Genomic DNA, 17156 nt, shown 5'->3' with positions numbered 1-17156 from the left:
GCAGCAGGGTAGAAGGAGCAATCCCGTCCATTGCGATTTTCCTGGCCTCTGAAGAAGTTGTCCAAAATGATGACTCAGGCAGATGAGCTGTTCTGCGCGACTCCTCACCCAGGCCCCACACTGTGTAGTGAACACAGGTTTTGCTAAAAGGGAGACCCCCAAGAATAGCATGCACACCCACCCAGTGTTTCCTGCACTGAAAAAAAATGCCCAACTCTTTCCGGAAAAGACACCAGCCAAAAAAACCTAGACCAAAGACCGTAGGTCTAGTTTGGGTTGGAAAATGATGGCTTGGGGACACGTGTATATTGAATTCCTCTAATAAGAAAGAACATCTGAAATACGGAGGAAAGGTCTGTGGGTTCCATGGACATGCTGTCCGTGTTCAGCCTGCCCACTTCTAGAGCACTGCGCCAGGAGTCGAGGGGAGGCGCGCAGAGGGCTCCGGGAGCAGAGGGGAGGCGCGCAGAGGGCTCCGGGAGCAGAGGGTGGAGGGTGCACAGCACTGCCAGCTGTCCAGCCGTCCGCAGGGGGTGTGCACGGGCCCCCAGGTGGTGTCACAAGCAGTCTTCCAGGAGTTTCTAGGACATGGGTTGCTGAGGAGTTTCGTGTTTCCTCCTCCATGGGGGAGCTCATGGGAGCACCTGCGAGGCCGCCCCTGGTTCCCCAGGCAGTGCTGCTCCTGGAGCCCGATGTGGGTGTGCACCTGCCCTCTGCGTCTCGCTCGTGTTTCACGACGGAGGCTTCACAAGCATACAGGGGCTTTGGAAGATCTTTTCTGCCTGGGTCATTCGCACAGAATTTCTTTCGGCAGTTTGTCTGGTGACCAGCAGCCATCCTAGAAACAATCGCAGCTTCCAGCGGGCGAGGAAAAACACATCTATTGTCCGGCCGGCTCAGTGACCACGATGCCCTTCTAGAAAACAGCCAGCCTCTGTGCAGTTGATCAGCTGCGTTTTGTGCCTCTGAAAATAAGTCTCCCATTGACAGAGGCAGTTGTGTGTTTCCCCGTACTGTCCCCATATCCAGCTCTCTTATGAAAACACCATGTGGATTCGGCTTTGTTCCGTGGCTTTAGCTCGGACCTTGACGCTCTTGTTGAGGCCACGCTGTGCTGGGAATTTCTGAGGCATCTCACCCCAGGGCCCAGAAGCCAGGCGCGTGGCTGCAGCTGGGTGCCACGGGAAGTCAAGCCTTCCTGTTTCTTTTTTGCACGCCTTGAAGTTCCTGGACAGACAGACCCCCCCGATCCTTGCCGAGACCACAGTGGGTCATAGTTTATTATCTAGAAGGTATTTAAATTCACCAAGCACAGGAGGGAGCGCCCAGGACCCAGAGCTGTGTAGGCTGCTGGTTGGAATGACCATTGTCAGTTCACTGACGTTGGCTTGGATTTCCTTCAAGGGCAACAGGACCGGCAGGAGTTTCAAGGCAAAGAGCTCGGTTTTCAGGATGGGCCCATTTGTTAGCAGAACGTTTTAACGTCCTACAGATCGCTACCCTGCCCGTTGTCAGCATTTTCCAGGTAGAGCGGAGCTGAACTATTCTTTGACCTTTTTCTGCATCAGTTGCCTGGCTGACACATGGCAGAACCGAGAACGTGGCACTTAATCGCCGGGCGTGTGAGCCGGACCTCGGGTCGATAAACGCCCTCCGGGACTCAGCGGCCGGAGCTGCGCCCACCCTCCCGGCTAGCTCGAGAAGTGTGGGGACCCAGCCATCCACATTCGCGCGTGGATGGGAAAGGGTGTCTGTTTCATTTTGAGAAACCGTCTAGTCCGAGCCAGGGGGCCTCCTTGTCCCCTCATCCACCTCCACGGGCGATTCGGAAGCCTCCCCCCTGAGTCAAGAGCAGAACAGCGCACGCAGGGACCTGGATGAACACTAGGACGGTGACCGGAGTGCCGGGGCTCCTGTGCCCAGTCGTCATCGGTCTGGCTGGCTTTGCCCCCCTCCAGGGACACTGGCCATGTCTGAGACATTCTGCTTGTCACAGCTGGCGTGGGAGTCGCCACTGGGGTCTGGTGGACAACGGTCAGGGATGAAGCTTGACATCCGGCCCAGGACGGCTCCCTCCCGCTGTCCTCAACGAAAATTACCCAGCCCATAATAACAGCGGTGCTGAAGAGGAGAACTGCAGCCTAAGGCACCCTTCGGGGACGGGGGACGGACGGACATCTCACAGTAGGCAGCGCGCGCACAGTGGGCACTCTGTAAGCGTCGGTACAGACTCTGAATCCCTCAGCTTGGTCCCTGTCTTCGGATGAAGCAAACGAGGCTGGACTGACCAGGGTCTTTCCCCGGGAGAGCCCGGCCTCAGGCGGTGAGGCGGGTGCTGCCTCCTCGTCCTCGCGGACCCCACCTCGGGCCGACTCGGCGTGGGGTGTCCCTCCGGTGCGCCCACCCAGTGCTGGGGAGCTGGGTGGGAAAGCCGTTACCTCCTCCCTCCCTCCTCCCTCCGTCAGGCTCAGTACGGTTGACAGATGCGTCCACTCTTACACCCCCGGCTGTTTCCGAGGGCAGAGCAGCCCAGCCATCCGGGCGCCACCGAAGTTCGCCTTTGCTCTCCTCGTCGGCCCCAGAAGGCGGGGGGCCGGAGGGAATTGTGGGGGACTTTGACAACCTGACAGAACAGCCCAGACGCCAAGTTGTTTAAGGCGAGAACGGGACGGCTCACGGAGCGCAGAAGGGAGCTGCGACGGAGCAGCACTTGAACGGGGGAGGTTTGCGGAGCGGGAAGCGTCTCTAGTCTTCTCTCGCTCCGGCCACGTGTCCCTTTCCACGAAGCCACTCCTGAAGTGGCTCAACGGCAAACAGCCCGGGGCGCCGGCTTGTGTCAAAGGAAGGGCTCCCGAGGAGCCTTGTGTTGGGGGGGGATTCGCTGTGGAAAAGCTGCCTCGCGCCCCCAGGTGTCTCAGCCTCTCATAGGCCTCCGCAGGTGCGCCTTGAGACCGTTCCGGAAGGTGTCTGCGAGCGACTCGGTGGGTGCCGACTGCGGGGTGCGGAACTGACACCCACCCCCGAGGTATCGCTTCTGCCGCTTAGATCCTCGGTTTCGAGACACGAGCATCAGTAAATGTCTAAGCAGCAAACCCAACACCTGAAGCTCAGGAGATGGGGAGCGGCAGGCGTTAGACAGAATCCAGACCTGTCGCGATGCGTTGTGCCCTCTTGTGGCCACGGGGACGATGACCGTGAACAGCACTCGCTACGCGCCAGCCCGGAAATGCTGCGCACGCGAGCTCACGTCACCTTCACGACGCGGTGCTGTGACCACCCTCAGCGTCCCCTCGGGGACGCAGAGACCGGACACCCAGCTCGTAGATGGGGGAGCCGCCCTCCCTCCAGGGGGTGCATGCCCTTGACCTCCGCGGGGCGCTGCCTCTCTGCTCCGAGGGGGGGACCGTGATACCCCCGTCCAGCTCACCCCCTTGCGTGTTGCGACACCCGGGTCCTGAGAGAGCGAGACGGCCACGCCGAGCGGGTGGTTCCGCGGCCTCCACCCCACTGCCCCGGCCCCGTCGCCTGTCCCCCCTCCCGCACCTCCCCAGCTGGACTCAACTCCCCACGCTCTTCCCAGCACACGGGAGGCTCCCGCCTGGGGAACGCGTTTGCCTTCCCGGGGCTGGAACTTTCCTCCCCGAGACCCGGGTGCCGGCCACCTCGTGTCCACAGGCCCCTGCTCTCGGCCGGGGTCTCCCTGCCCCCCGCCCCGGCTCCTGTGCTGTCACTCCGTGCTCCGTGGCCCGCAGTGCCTTCTCTCGTGACGCTTCACACCCGACAGACTTCGTGTCTCCTCTCCTGTCCGTCTTTCCACCCCCGTTGTGACCGTGGGTGTCAGGGACAAGTGTTACGTCCAAGCAGCGTCAGGAGCTTTTCCTCGCATCCCACGTCGCTTCCAGCCTTTCCTGGGCTTCTTCACTGTCAGTGTTGACGGGACAGGTGTGGACTGGAGCGTTTCTCGTCTGGGAGCACGTCGCGTTCCGCACGGATCCCCTCGTTCGGCCAGCCGACGCTGCCCGTTCCTTTGCACGGTTCTTTTGTTAGCGCTTTTCCTACGGCAGAGACAGTGATAGGTCCTGGGCGGGAGCACGGACCTGTTCTCAGGGAACCCACAAGCCAGCCACCGAGGCGTCTTAGGGACCGCAGGGCCAGAAGCCGCCGCCAACAGCCCGCGTAACTGAGGAGTCTGAAGCCGGTTGCGCTTCGGACGTCAGCCCTGGCCGCGGGCCCGTGGTATCTGCAGACGCACAAGCGGGTCCCCGCGGCTGAAAGGCGCCTGCGGGCCGAGGCACGTTGGGGAGCCGTGGCCAGCTCCTCCTGGGGCAGCCCCCGCGTCAGACACGGCCATGCCTTCTTTTCGGTAGCGCGTTTGCGTTGTTCGAAGTCACGTAGTTTGTTGTAGCGACAGACTCGGGTAAAGATGCGGGAGGGTCCTTCCGAGCGTGTGAGTCCGTGTCGCCCAGTTCTTTCCGGGAATCACTGGGCCCGTCCACGCACACGGGCAGCTGGGCCCGCGCTCCCCGCGCCAGCCCGCTCTGCGTCCACGGCAGACCGTTTACGGTAGCGTTAGCGTGTCTGGGCTCGTTTCCGTATGCGTATGCCGTGTGCCAACCAGAAACACAGCAGAATTAAGACAGATGTTTGACGTGAACAGAGCTTAGTTTCAGAAGGAACACTGGCGTGGAAACTTTCGTTTTTTTCCAGCCGGAAAACTCAGAGTTCTTTCACTGTGTAAGCAAACTAATTTGCCTGAGTTAATGGTACGAGAGAGGTCGTCCGCTAAATCTTACAAACGATCACACGTTCTCCTACCCCTGTTCCAAATAGGGCGTTGATCCTTGGAACAAGTCAGGGAAATACCCCGCCTCGAGGGGCTGTTCAGGCCCGTGAGCCCCCCACCGCGTGCTCATCATAAAGCCCTTTTCCCCACAGGAGTCAGTGTCCCAGGAGGGGTGCTTGTGGAGGGAGCCGGGGAAGGGGAAGGTGGAGATATGCAGAGATGGAAAGGAAGAGGGAAACCGTGCTGATCACCATGAGGCCGTGGGCCTCTCTTCGGTAGCCAGGAATAAAAATGCACACGAGGGGAGCCTGGCTGGCTCAGTTGGAACATGAGGGTCTCGATCTTGGGGTCGTGAGTTCAAGACCCATGAGTAAAAAGAAAGGAGGAGAGAGAGAGAGAGAGAGACACAGAAAGAAAGAAAACGAAGGGAGAAAAGAGAAAATGGAAGGAAGGAAGGAAGGAAGGAAGGGAGGGAAGGAAAGAGAAAGAAAGAAAAAGGGAGGAAAGAGAAGGAAAGAGAAAGAAAGAAAGAAAGAAAAGGGGAGGAAAGAGAAGGAAAGAGAAAGAAAAAGAAAGAAAGAAAGAAAAGAAAAGGAGAAAAGAAAGGGAGAAAAGAGAAAAAGAAAAGAAAGGGAGGAAAGAGAAGGAAAGAAAAAGAAAGGAAAGAAAGAAAGAAAGAGAAAGAAAGAAAGAAAGAAAGAAAGAAAGAAAGAAAAGAAAGGGAGAAAAGAAAGGGAGAAAAGAGAAAAAGGAAAGAAAGGGAGGAAAGAGAAGGAAAGAAAAAGAGAGAAAGAAACAAAGAAAGGGAGGAAAGAGAAGGAAAGAAAAAGAAAGAAAAGAAAGAAAGAAAGAAAGAAAGAAAGAAAAGAAAGGGAGAAAAGAAAGGGAGAAAAGAGAAAAAGAAAAGAAAGGGAGGAAAGAGAAGGAAAGAAAAAGAGAAAGAAAGAAAGAAAGAAAAGGGGAGGAAAGAGAAGGAAAGAGAAAGAAAAAGAAAGAAAGAAAGAAAAGAAAAGGAGAAAAGAAAGGGAGAAAAGAGAAAAAGAAAAGAAAGGGAGGAAAGAGAAGGAAAGAAAAAGAAAGAAAGAAAGGGAGGAAAGAGAAGGAAAGAAAAAGAAAGAAAGAAAGAAAGGGAGGAAAGAGGAAAGAAAAAAGAGAAAGAAAGAAAGAAAAGAAAAGAAAGGGAGAAAAGAGAAAAAGAAAAGAAAGGGAGGAAAGAGGAAAGAAAAAAGAGAAAGAAAGAAAGAAAGAAAGAAAGAAAAAGAAAAGAAAGGGAGAAAAGAAAGGGAGAAAAGAGAAAAAGAAAAGGGAGGAAAGAGAAGGAAAGAAAAAGAGAAAGAAAGAAAGAAAGGGAGGAAAGAGAAGGAAAGAAAAAGAGAGAAAAAAGAAAGGAAAGAGAAGGAAAGAAAAAGAGAAAGAAAGAGGAGAAGAGAGGAGAGGAGAGGAGAGGAAGGCAGGAGGAAGGCAGGCAGGCAATGCTCTTGGTTGGTACCTCTGAGCTCCGCCTGTGGAGGGAGCCCTCCCGTGCCCGGCACTGCCTGGCGCACTGAGTTAGCCCCGCAAGTGCCCAGCTGGCTAGAGAGCGGCACCGCGGACGGCTCGCTCACCGGCCGGGGTGGGTGGCCGACCCCCCAGGCGGTGCCCCGCTTGCTGTCTGCGGCTGCTGCTGGATGAGAAGGAGACAGGGTGGGCGTCCCGACGCCTCCTCCGTGTTCCGTCGGGATTACCTGAGCATCAGCTTGGGAGGGAGGAGGCCTGGCCCGCCAGCACGTATGGGGAGAGTCCCTTCTTCCGTTGCCTCGGAAAGATTATAAAGCAGTATATTCTCAGAATAAGGAACTTGAGCCACCAGCACTTTCTTGGACCAGAAGCAAGTCTGACAATGCCAGTCCCAAGAAACCAATCCCGCAGGGGGGAGATTCATTCCTAGACGTGTCTAAACAGTGTGCTCGAACCTCTTTCTGGGCTCTGCCTTCCCCCAGCACAGACCGCAGCTCGCGCTCGGGGACCAGTCGTCGGGCCTCACGGCTAAGCATCTCTGTGAGGACAGAAAGATTTGTGGCTAAAAGCAGCCAGGACTTGCTGACAAGGGTTAGGATCGACACACGGGGCCAGCCCGGAGCCTGCAGCCGGGGGGACGCGGGCCAGCCCTGCCCAGGTCGGGGAGATGGTGGAGAGCCAGGAGGGCGGCCGTCGGGTCCTGCGCCTGCCACTGCTGGGCCCGGCTTCCCCTCCGGGCTGGGTGCCCACCTCCCCTGCACACCCACCTCCCCACCTCCCTGCCTTGCCTTCTGGCTTCAGGTCGGCTCCTCCGCGGGAGATGCCACAGGACTGAGGAAGGTAAAGGCCCCAGCTCCTGTCGGATGACGGCCCCCGCAGCCACCCCCTCTGGCCCTGTAGCTGCTGGCTGTCCCCCCACCCCCGGGCCACGGGCAGTAGAGAAAAGGTTTCCCACATCCCACGCCATCATGAGAGTGATCAAACAGATCTATGCTAAGAATACATTTTTTCATTATGAAATCTTCTTTGAAAAGAAATGCATCAGCCACTAATTTTTCAAAAATCCAGTAATGTATTTCAACCGTCTCCGATTTCAAAGAGAAGGTCACAGACCAGAGAGACCGTACGTCCCTGCGGGCCGTTGGAGCAGAAGGGGTGCCAGGGCCCGGCCAGCTCACGTCCCACCAAGCCGTGTATTAAGGACCCCCACCCCTGCCGAATGAGCCTTCACAAAGGCTCTCCCTTGGGACGATGCATTAGCTTCTTTCCATCACAGAAGTAATCCTGGGGTCCGAGCTAGAACTCCAGTGGAATTAAATGTAGCAAGACGAGAAAAATGTGTCAAGGGAGGGAGCTTCACTTTTTGTTTGTGTAACAACGTGTGTCACGGGGCTCACAGTCACGGGGCACCAGGGTCCTCGGAGCTTGGCTGTGGGCTTGAGAGCCAAGATGCAAGGGTGCCTGGGTGGCTCAGTCGGTTAGGCATCTGACTCTCGATTTCGGCTCAGGTCATGATCCCAGGGTCGTGGGATCGAGCCCCGCATCGGGCTCTGTGCTGAGAGTGGGGCCTGCTTGGGATTCTCTGTCTCTTTCCCTCTCTCTCTGTACCTCTTCCCCACTCAGACACACTTGTGTCCTCTCTCCCTCTCTCTCTCTCTCTCTCTCTCAAATAAAAAAAATAGGGGCACTGCTCATAACACCTCGTCCTGTCGTCGGAGGCCATCTGTTTTCACGGGTGGAAGGATTTTATCTGCTAGCCCACAACGTGGGCTGCAGGTGCTGGGTTGCGGAGGGGGGGACATTTGCGTGTCTGAGCCATAGTGGCCGATTCAGCATGCACGCCAGCCCCGTGCCCCCTGGGGAGAGCCATGCACTTGGCCACACTTTGTTGCCAGCGCATAGCCGCAGAGTGAGGCTAAGAGACGCCCGGCGGCAGCCAGAGGCTCATTTTGGACGAGCAACGAGCACAGGCCACCCACCCGGAGCCCGCCATCTAGTGGAGAAGCACCTTCCGTTGTGTGGTGCCTGAGTGAGCTCCCCGAGCCCACCCCTCTCCACCCACCCTGCAGTAGCTTAAAATTCGCCCCTCTCCACCCGCCCTGCAGTAGCTTAGCATTCGTGTCTGAGGCTCGTGCCTGCTTTTTGTAAGTGTCGCCCTGGTGCTCGTCGGCAGGGAGGATTGCCACGAACATCCAGGCGACTGTAAGGTGTCCTGTGGGCGTGAGCTGGAGGCGACGGGAAGGCAGAAAGGGTCCGAGCCAGCACACGCTGCCCGGGAGCCTCACGTCAGGTGCTCTGCTCATTCCAGATCATCGATAAGAGTAAAAGAGACCCCTCGGAAGAGATTGAGATTCTCCTGAGATACGGACAGCATCCGAACATCATCACGCTCAAAGACGTGAGTGAGCTTCACACGGCTGCCGTGTCGCGTGTCGGCGTGTTTCTCTGGGGGTGGCTTTCTCCGCGGTCCAGCCACTGTTCCTGCCCCCACGAGTGTGTGCCAGCCTCTGCCGCGTGCACCTCCAGGTCCCTCGGCACCTGTGGGCCCGAGTCCCCGGGACAGCGGCCCCCTCCCAAATCAGAGAGAGTGCCATGTAAAGGGCAGGGTAGCTGGTGCAGACTCTGGGCCGTTCCTGAACTTGGCAGAAACGAGGGCATGCAGTGGACGAGACGGGGCTGGGTCAGATCCGAGACCCCGGATCCGGAGCTCTGGCCCCGGGGCTCCTCCCAGCGTCCTCCACTCCTGCTGGCCTGGGAGAGGGAAGGGAGCAGGGGTCCTCCCCACTGGAAGGACACCACAGAGCCCGGGGCTGCAGGGGTGGGGCCGGAGGGGAGACGGAGCTTTCACCGGGCCACCTGCACCCTCACACTCCCGAGTGATTCCACTGTCCCCAACCCCAAACCTTAAGATTTTGAGGCCGCTTGGAGTTCCCTCCAGGCCCCGTCGGCTCCTGGAGCAGGAGGACTGCAAAATGCCGACCAGATTCTGAGGCAAATGTGAAACAAGCACCTGTGTTGACAAGAGTAGAGTAAACGCCGGCTTTGTCCCTTCGGGTCCCCGTCACCGGGTCCCCGTCGCCTTCACTGCACCGTTCGGGGCTCTCTGCATTTCGGTTTTTATTTATATGTTAAGAGCCACAAGTGCAAAGCAGCTAATGTGAAAACCCCCTAAGGTTTCCAGGCCACCTCCACCCTGTTGGGGTGAGAGGTCCCCAGCTGGTGATACCTTCATAAGCACGTTCTCCAAAGTAGAGGATGTTCTGGGTTCATAAACTGGAAACAAATACGCCCAAATTACCTTTACAGCTTGTATTGAGCTCAGAGTCAGGCAAATCGTTTCAGTGATTTGTTCTGGAAACTCACTGATCTGTGAGCTCAACAGTGCTCGTTTGTGGGGGATCTGCCCCATTTCCACGAGGCTCTTCTCAATGCCCGGGCACGCCTGTAGGCAGGCTGGTTGTGTCCACACAGGCGTGTCACGAAAAGAGCAAGGGCGGAGGAGTTTTTGGCTGTTGTGGGGTTTTTTGGGGTTTTTTTTTTTTTTTTATGTTATTTACTTACTTTGAGAAGGAGAGAGAGAACGAGTAGGGGAGGGGCAGAGAGAGCCAGAGAGAGAATCCGTGCTGTCGGCGCAGAGCCCGACGCGGGGCTCAAACTCACGAACCGTGAGATCACGGCCTGAGCTGAAATCCAGAGTCTGACGTTTCACCGACTGGGCCAGCCAGGCACCCCTTGGCCGTGGTGTTTCTAAGTTCCTGAGCGTGAAGGTGGTTTGACGAAGCTCTCCTTTTCCGTTGGCTTTTCGGCCATAAAAGTGCGACTGCCATGCAATGGGTTTTCTGTGCCTCCCCGCCCCTCCCATTCTGGATTCTGGGGTCTGGCTACGTCTTGTCTACGGTGCAGCGGGACAGAGGGCCCCTGGGGGCTGCTTGGACATGACCCAGACCTGCTGGGCCAGACCCTGCCTGCTGACGACAACCCTCCCCCCACCCCAAGTGGTGTGCCCAGTAAAGTCTGCAGAGCTCGGCCCTGGAGACCCACAGCACCACGGTGCTGTCCCCTAATTCCCCAGCAGAGAGGGGAGCGAGACCCCCATGATTCATTTCCACTCAAACCTCACCCTTGCAAGCTCTTGCCCTCGCTGACTCATTCCCTGCTTTGCGGCAGATTATTAAAGCCGGCTTTTCCTAAGAAGTGCGTCGGGTGTAACTGGAATGGCCATTCGCTCATTTTCACCAGAAGCCTTCTTTTGACACCTGGTGGGGGGCGGGGGTGCCGGGCACTGAGCCCCCAGCCCATGCACCGGCTTCCGCCCCGTCCAGGGCAGCCCTTCCCCCCACGGCAGGCTGGCCCTGAGGTCCGTGCGCCCCTGTCTCCGCCTCCCAGGTCTACGACGACGGCAAGTTCGTGTACCTGGTGACGGAGCTGATGCGTGGCGGGGAGCTCCTGGACCGCATCCTGCGACAGCGACACTTCTCGGAGCGGGAGGCCAGCGACGTGCTGTGCATCATCACCAGGACCATGGATTACCTCCACTCGCAGGGGGTGAGCCCGCCGTCCTCCCCGGGAGGGGCCGCGTCAGAGCAGGAACCGCGGATCGGGAGGGAGCCGGCAGGGGTGGGGGGGACTCGGCTTCCTTCTGCGTCACTCCTGCCCCCGCGGGGGCCAAGGTTGAGGCACATGCCGCGTCCCGGGGAGCCAGCCGGAGACATTACGTTTACCTGGACCGGTTATACAGAAAAACGTAGGTGGGCTTGGTAAAGGGGAATTTTGGAGTTGCCGTCACCTGCTCTCAGAACTGAATTCCTGCACCAACACAAAGGAATTCCGCGGGTGAAACGACAGTAAGGGCTAGGTTTCCCGCCGCCTCCCCGTCCTCCACACGCTGCTCTGCGCCCTCCACGTCTGCAGTCCCGGACAGACCGGGAGGCCAGAGCACAGGAAGGTGAAGTATCTTGCCTGGGGCTGGTCGCACAGAGGGAGTGACAAGGACAGGGTCCCGCCCGGCTCTGGGCTTCCAGACCCCGCGCTCGCAGCCCCAGGCTGCCTGGCTGGGGGTGGCCGCGTGGCCCCACGCCTTGCTCCAGCCCCCGTCCTCTCGGCCCTTCCCGCGAGGCGGACGGTGCTCCCCCGGCCAGCCCCGCACGTGTGGTCGTAAGCGTTTAAAATGCAGCCGCCTCCGAACAGGACGATGCTCTTCTGGTACCACACGGCAGACCTGTTCGGTGGTCACCCGGAGGTCCGGGAGTAGGGAGCATTTTCCCAGAACCCCAGAGGAGACCCTTTGGACGATGGTTTTTCCAGACTGGCGTCTCTTGAATGAGGGGGGTGATGGACCCAGAGTCTCCTGCTCCCCTGCCCTCAGGGTCTCTGTAAACCCGGCTGGCTGCCCGCCTGTGTCCCTGCAACTTCCCTCCTATACCCCGTGCCTGGGTTTTAACAGGACAGTGCAGCTTCCAGGCCGTGTACAGACACACACGTGTGCTCCCAGTCGGCCTCTGTCCCCTTCAGAAAAATCGCCGTGTGCCCCAGGTAGCTGCTTTGCTCTGAGATGTGATGACAACTTTGGCCGACCCTGTCCCTCGTGCTTGGAGCCCCGCGGCTCCCTCGGCACAGGGGCAGCTGTAGGGCTCCTGCCGATCACCTGGGCCTGTCCGTGGTCACACGTCCCGCGTCTGCCTCGCTCTATGGTGTGCCTAACCCCTCACCATGCTGGAGCATGGTGGGCACACGATAAACACGTACCTGTAGAGGTCTTTTCATCCACATCACCTGAACTCACCGCATGTGATGTTCTCAGCTTAGGTAGCTGCTCACTTACTCATTGAAATATTCATTCGCCGCCAAAGAGGTTTCTAGTGGGCCCCCCGGTCTGAGCGTCAACGCGAGAGGAAGAGAGGAGGGAACACCCCCCCCCCGCCCCCCGCAGGTCAGCCGCAGTCTAAACCCTGGTCTTCTGAACGCATCGCCCCTTCCCTTTCTTGCCCCATCCCGGGCCTGCTGCCTTTCCAGGTTGTTCATCGAGACCTGAAGCCAAGTAACATCCTGTACATGGACGAGTCTGGAAACCCTGAGTCCATCCGCATCTGCGACTTCGGGTTCGCCAAGCAGCTTCGAGCTGAGAACGGGCTGTTGATGACACCCTGCTACACGGCAAACTTTGTCGCCCCGGAGGTAAGACCTCCGAGCCCGCGGAGGCGCGCCCTCCCCCACTGCAAAGGGGGGATCTTGCTCAAGCACCCCCACCTTACCGTTTTGGTTTCCGGTTTGTCACGCTTTTCATGGTGACGTTCTTATGTGAAGTCGGACTGTGCGTAGACCGTGTGGGTCAAACCCGAGTGTTTGCTGGGAGTCGCTGAGACATGATGCGGTCGGACTGTCCTGCCGCCCGGAAGGGCGCTAACGGGTGCCCTGTGATCAGAAACCTACCTACAGCTGCACAGACGGAGGGGCGGGTGGGGCGAGCTGCGTGTCTGTGGGTCTCCTCTGTGCCAGATGCTGCTCCAGACTGTGGCCCACGGCAGACGCCGGCCGGCCGCTGTGGAATGTCACACGACGCCCGTGGCGACTCGCAGGGGAGGGCTCCTGGCCGGCACCCAGTGGGTCAGATGATCTCAGCAACGGCCTCGGGTACATTTCCACCTTCCCGGGCTCCCGGGGATGGTTTTGTTAGGCTCCGAAGTCACTGATGTGTCCATGAAGACAAACCCAGTTTCTTGCTTTCTAGAAACTTAGCAACAAAACCTGAGAGGCCGGTCGAGCAGGACAGGGCTGGTGGGATGAGGGGTCAGGAAGGAGAACAGGTGCTAGATTTGGATTCTGTGTGGATCCTTCTGGCTGCTGGTGGAGGCAGGCTGGCACCTAGTGGTGGGTCTGCGAGCTGAGAGGTAGCCCCCCCTCCCCGCCCCAGGGTGGTGAGGAAGGCAGGGTGCTGAGTCGAGATACGGCCGGGCACGGAGCCTACACGCGTGGGACACAAGGCCATTTTGGGGTCACCCAGATGCTACCTGGGGCCCCTTTGAAATAATCTGCTTATAAGCCTCTATTGCCGCCTTATCTGATCAGAAATAATATTGATGGTATTGATTTGAGCGATTATAGACTATCTTAAATTGGTCTATTAGCTCTACCATCTCCAAAGCATTTTCACCGGTATTTTTTACTTCTGTCTTGATACACCGTACGAAGTACACAGGGTGAATACTATTAGCCACACTTGATAGATTAAGGAAAAAACCAGGTTCAGTGGGTTCAAGTGACTTTTGAAGGTCGCTCAGCCAGTGGAGACAGGGCTTGAACGACGAACGTTCGGTTCATTTGCGTGTGCCGGCTGGTTGGCCACCGACCGCGTTCCCGGCACAGCCCACGGTGTCCGCGTTGCAAACACGGGAAGACGGGGTCCTTGCCCTCGTGTCGAAGACAATCGGACACAGTCCTCCGTGTTTGATGCTAAACCCCGTAATGTACAGTAATCCGTGAGCATTTACGCTGCTTTCCTTACTGTTCTCAACTATAAATCTATCAGAGCATCGTCTTCCACGGAAGTGTGCAATCCTAGGACGCGTGAATTCTTCTGTTTTAACCGTTCCTCAAAAAACTAGACATAGGCTCACCACGCGGTGCGGTCACGCCCGTGCCCAGCGTTTCCGAAAGCAGAGACAAGAGCAGATACGCGCCCACCGGTGTTCGCAGCAGCCCTGTTCACCAAAGGTGGGAGCCACCCACGTGTCTGTCAGTGGCTGAATGCCTGCACAGAATGTGGCATGTTTTTCAGTGGGTTACGAGCCTTGAACAGGAAGGACACCCCGTGCCACGCCTCAACACGATGAACCTCGAGCACGTTACGTTGTGTGTGATACGCAGGCAGAAGAGTGTAATTACTGTATGATTCCACTTACATGAGGTCCCTAAAGCAGCCAAATCCGCAGAGAAGACCGGAGGAGGAGAAGGAGGGTGGGGGCGAGGGCTGGGGGCGGGGCACAGGGAGCCAGTGTGTGATGGGAGTTGGTTGCAATTTTGCAAGAGAAAAGAGTTCTGGAGGTGGATGATGGGAACGCTTGAGTAACTGAACCGTACTCCTAAAACTGATTAAGATGGTAAATTCTAGGGGCGCCTGGGGGGCTCCATCCGCTAAGCGTCCGACTTCGGCTCAGGTCATGATCTCGAGGTTCGTGGGTTCAAGCCCCGCGTCGGGCTCTGTGCTGACAGCTCGGAGCCTGGAGCCTGCTTCAGAATCTGTGTCTCCCTCTCTCTCTGCCCCTCCCTCACTTGCACTCTGTCTCTCTCTGTCTCAAAAGTAAGTAAACATTAAAAAAAATGCTTCTTAAAAGACTTTAAGTTTTATGCTATGTACGTTTTGCCATAATGTCTTTAAAGTTCCTTTAAAAAGTCTTTCCTTTTCAGTCCACGTGTCAGTGGATCTGGCAAGAACTGTGGTTCCTGTGTGTGCCCTGGTCCTTGGGGAGCCCTACTGCCAGGCACCACGGTTGACTTTGCGTTGATAAACGACAGTTGCCCTGAAGACGTCCCCCATCCCCCACCTGCCCAGCCCATCATCCCGTCAGAACAGCACGCTGGGAGCTTGAGGTTTCCTCCCCAGTGCTCACCCATCTCCTGCTTTTCCCCTGCAGGTCCTGAAGCGACAAGGCTATGATGCAGCGTGTGACATCTGGAGTCTGGGGACCCTGCTTTACACCATGCTGGCAGGGTAATGCGCGCCTCCCATGGGCGTCAGCACGCGACGGCACGCGCACCCGAGCCATCACGAGGCAGAGGTGTCAGGGGCTGTCCTGTCCGGGCCCAGGGTCAGCCCTGCCCCGTGCTCGGGTGGGGACACACACTCGCAGGTCCTGGGTGAACGCTTTCAGGCTTCCTTAGCCCTTTCGGGACAAATAAAGACCAGGGATAAGAAAGTTAGCTTTATGTTTTCTTTACATTTTTTTTTTTTACTGTTTATTTATTTTTGAGAGAGAGAGAGAGAGACAGAGCACAGGCAGGGGAGGGGCAGAGAGAGAGGGAGACACAGCACCCGAAGCAGGATCCAGGCTCCGAGCTGTCAGCCCAGAGCCCAACGCAGGTCTTGAAACCGTGAACCGTGAGATCATGACCTTGAGCCGAAGTCGGCCGCTCAGCCGACTGAGCCACCCGGGCGCCCCTGTTTCCTTTCAGATGTATCTCCAGAATTAGGGAACTGAGCACAGAACTCAGCTCATCAGCAAAAATCCCAAGCCTCTGACCACGTGTCCACATTCTCCATTGCACCACACCACCCCCTTAAAAGGTCACGCACATCGCCCCTTAAGAACATCCCCTTGAGTTAGGAAGCACCCGTAAACATTCCTGGTCAGAGAGCACCTCGAGGAAGGCAGCCAGGTAAAGGCAGGTGACTGATTTGCGTGGCCACTGGACGACACGCCTGCTATCACAGAAGGAGGGTCGGGTCCGCCACGCGCCTTCCGATCCGGGGTCTGCCCTCGCCAGCTCTGCTTCTGGGCTGGGCTCCTTCCTCTACTGGCCTCACTCCCCTCACTTTTAAATGAAAAAGAAGGCACTGTGTGACACGTTAGGACTCCAGCCTTAAAGGTCTAGGACCCTACGAATCCAGAGTGGGATCGCTCTGTGATCTTCTGATACTCGCGTTGTGTGTACGTAAATCTCAGACCGCAAACTTTGCCACTAAGACCAAGTGTCATGAGATTCACGCAGAATTCCTTTTCCAGGAAGGCATTTCTTGGCATGCCCCGGTCTATGGTGGGAGGTGATACGATAACTCACAACGCGGCAAGTGCCGACGCATTGTGTGGTGTCTCTGTAGGTCCCCGCGATGTATTATCCTGCCTATTTGCAATTGAGTCTTAAGAAATTGGGGCGCCTGGGGGGCTCAGTCAGTTGGGCGTCTGACTTCGGCTCAGGTCATGATCTCGCCGTCCGTGAGTTCGAGCCCCATGTCAGGCTCTGTGCTGACAGCTCGGAGCCTGGAGCCTGCTTCGGATTCTGTGTGTGTGTCTCTCTCTCTGCCTGTATCCCACTCACGCTCAGTCTCTCTCTCAAAAATAAATAAACATTAAAATTCTTTAAAAAAAAAAGATTCTCTCTCTCTCACTCTTCCTCTCCCCACTCACTCTCTCTCTCTTTCAAAAAACAATTTGTTTGAGAACTGGAATTGGTAATAGACCAACCGTGGGTCTCTCAGACTTCAAATCTCAGGCTCTCTGCCATGGTCTCAACGAGTGACCGGACAAACCACCCTAACACAGTGTCCCCAGGGGTCCAGAAACGGTTCAGGGAGCTCATGATGGGGTCCACAGGGTTTTCTGCATTTGCCTTATTGACCTACAGCATTGACCAAGTACGGAAGAGGGACGTAGCGTTAAGAAATGAGTAACACGGGGTGCCTGGGTGGCTCAGTCGGTTAAGCGTCCGACTTCGGCTCAGGTCATGATCTCGCGGTCCGTGAGTTCGAGCCCCGCGTCGGGCTCTGTGCTGACTGCTCAGAGCCTGGAGCCTGCTTCAGATTCTTTGTCTCCCTCTCTCTCTGACCCTCCCCCGTTTATGCTCTCTCTCTGTCTCAAAAATAAATAAACATAAAAAAAAATTAAAAAAAAAAAAAAGAAAGAAGTAACGCTTTCCCCTGATTCTGGATTTGGAGCACGGCGGCAAAGAGCTATTCTCAACAAGGCAGGGGCAACATCTAGCTGTGAACTTCACCATAGGTCGTACAGCAGAGGTTCATTTTACCTGAATTCTCTCATTGCACAGATTTACCCCTTTTGCAAACGGCCCCGATGACACTCCCGAGGAGATTTTGGCGAGGATCGGCAGTGGGAAATACGCCCTTTCTGGGGGGAACTGGGACTCCATCTCTGATGCGGCAAAG

The 17156-nt window shown here is 56.8% G+C and overlaps 1 protein-coding gene across 6 annotated transcripts in view; it reads left to right on the top strand.

Moving 5' to 3' along the window:
* The window catches only part of RPS6KA2 (ribosomal protein S6 kinase A2), a 293733-nt gene that overhangs the window by 267401 nt on the left and 9176 nt on the right, over positions 1-17156 (top strand). For 5 of the 6 annotated variants that reach the window (XM_047093147.1, XM_047093149.1, XM_047093144.1 and 2 more), the window contains 5 exons: positions 8589-8678; positions 10667-10825; positions 12293-12454; positions 14911-14987; positions 17039-17156. In XM_047093147.1, the coding sequence (XP_046949103.1) occupies positions 8589-8678; positions 10667-10825; positions 12293-12454; positions 14911-14987; positions 17039-17156 (606 nt within the window). Of the gene's footprint in view, positions 1-8588; positions 8679-10666; positions 10826-12292; positions 12455-14910; positions 15055-17038 lie in introns of all 6 variants that reach the window. The other variant, XR_006964631.1, reaches the window with a different exon arrangement.

Source organism: Lynx rufus, unplaced genomic scaffold (genome assembly GCF_022079265.1).
Source record: "Lynx rufus isolate CCGP_SWC_20201006 ecotype Redwood Valley unplaced genomic scaffold, mLynRuf1.p SCAF_32, whole genome shotgun sequence".
NCBI classification, from domain to species: Eukaryota; Metazoa; Chordata; class Mammalia; order Carnivora; family Felidae; genus Lynx; species Lynx rufus.
The sequence above is the reverse complement of the archived record's forward strand: the minus strand, read 5'-3'. Positions and strand labels throughout refer to the sequence as shown.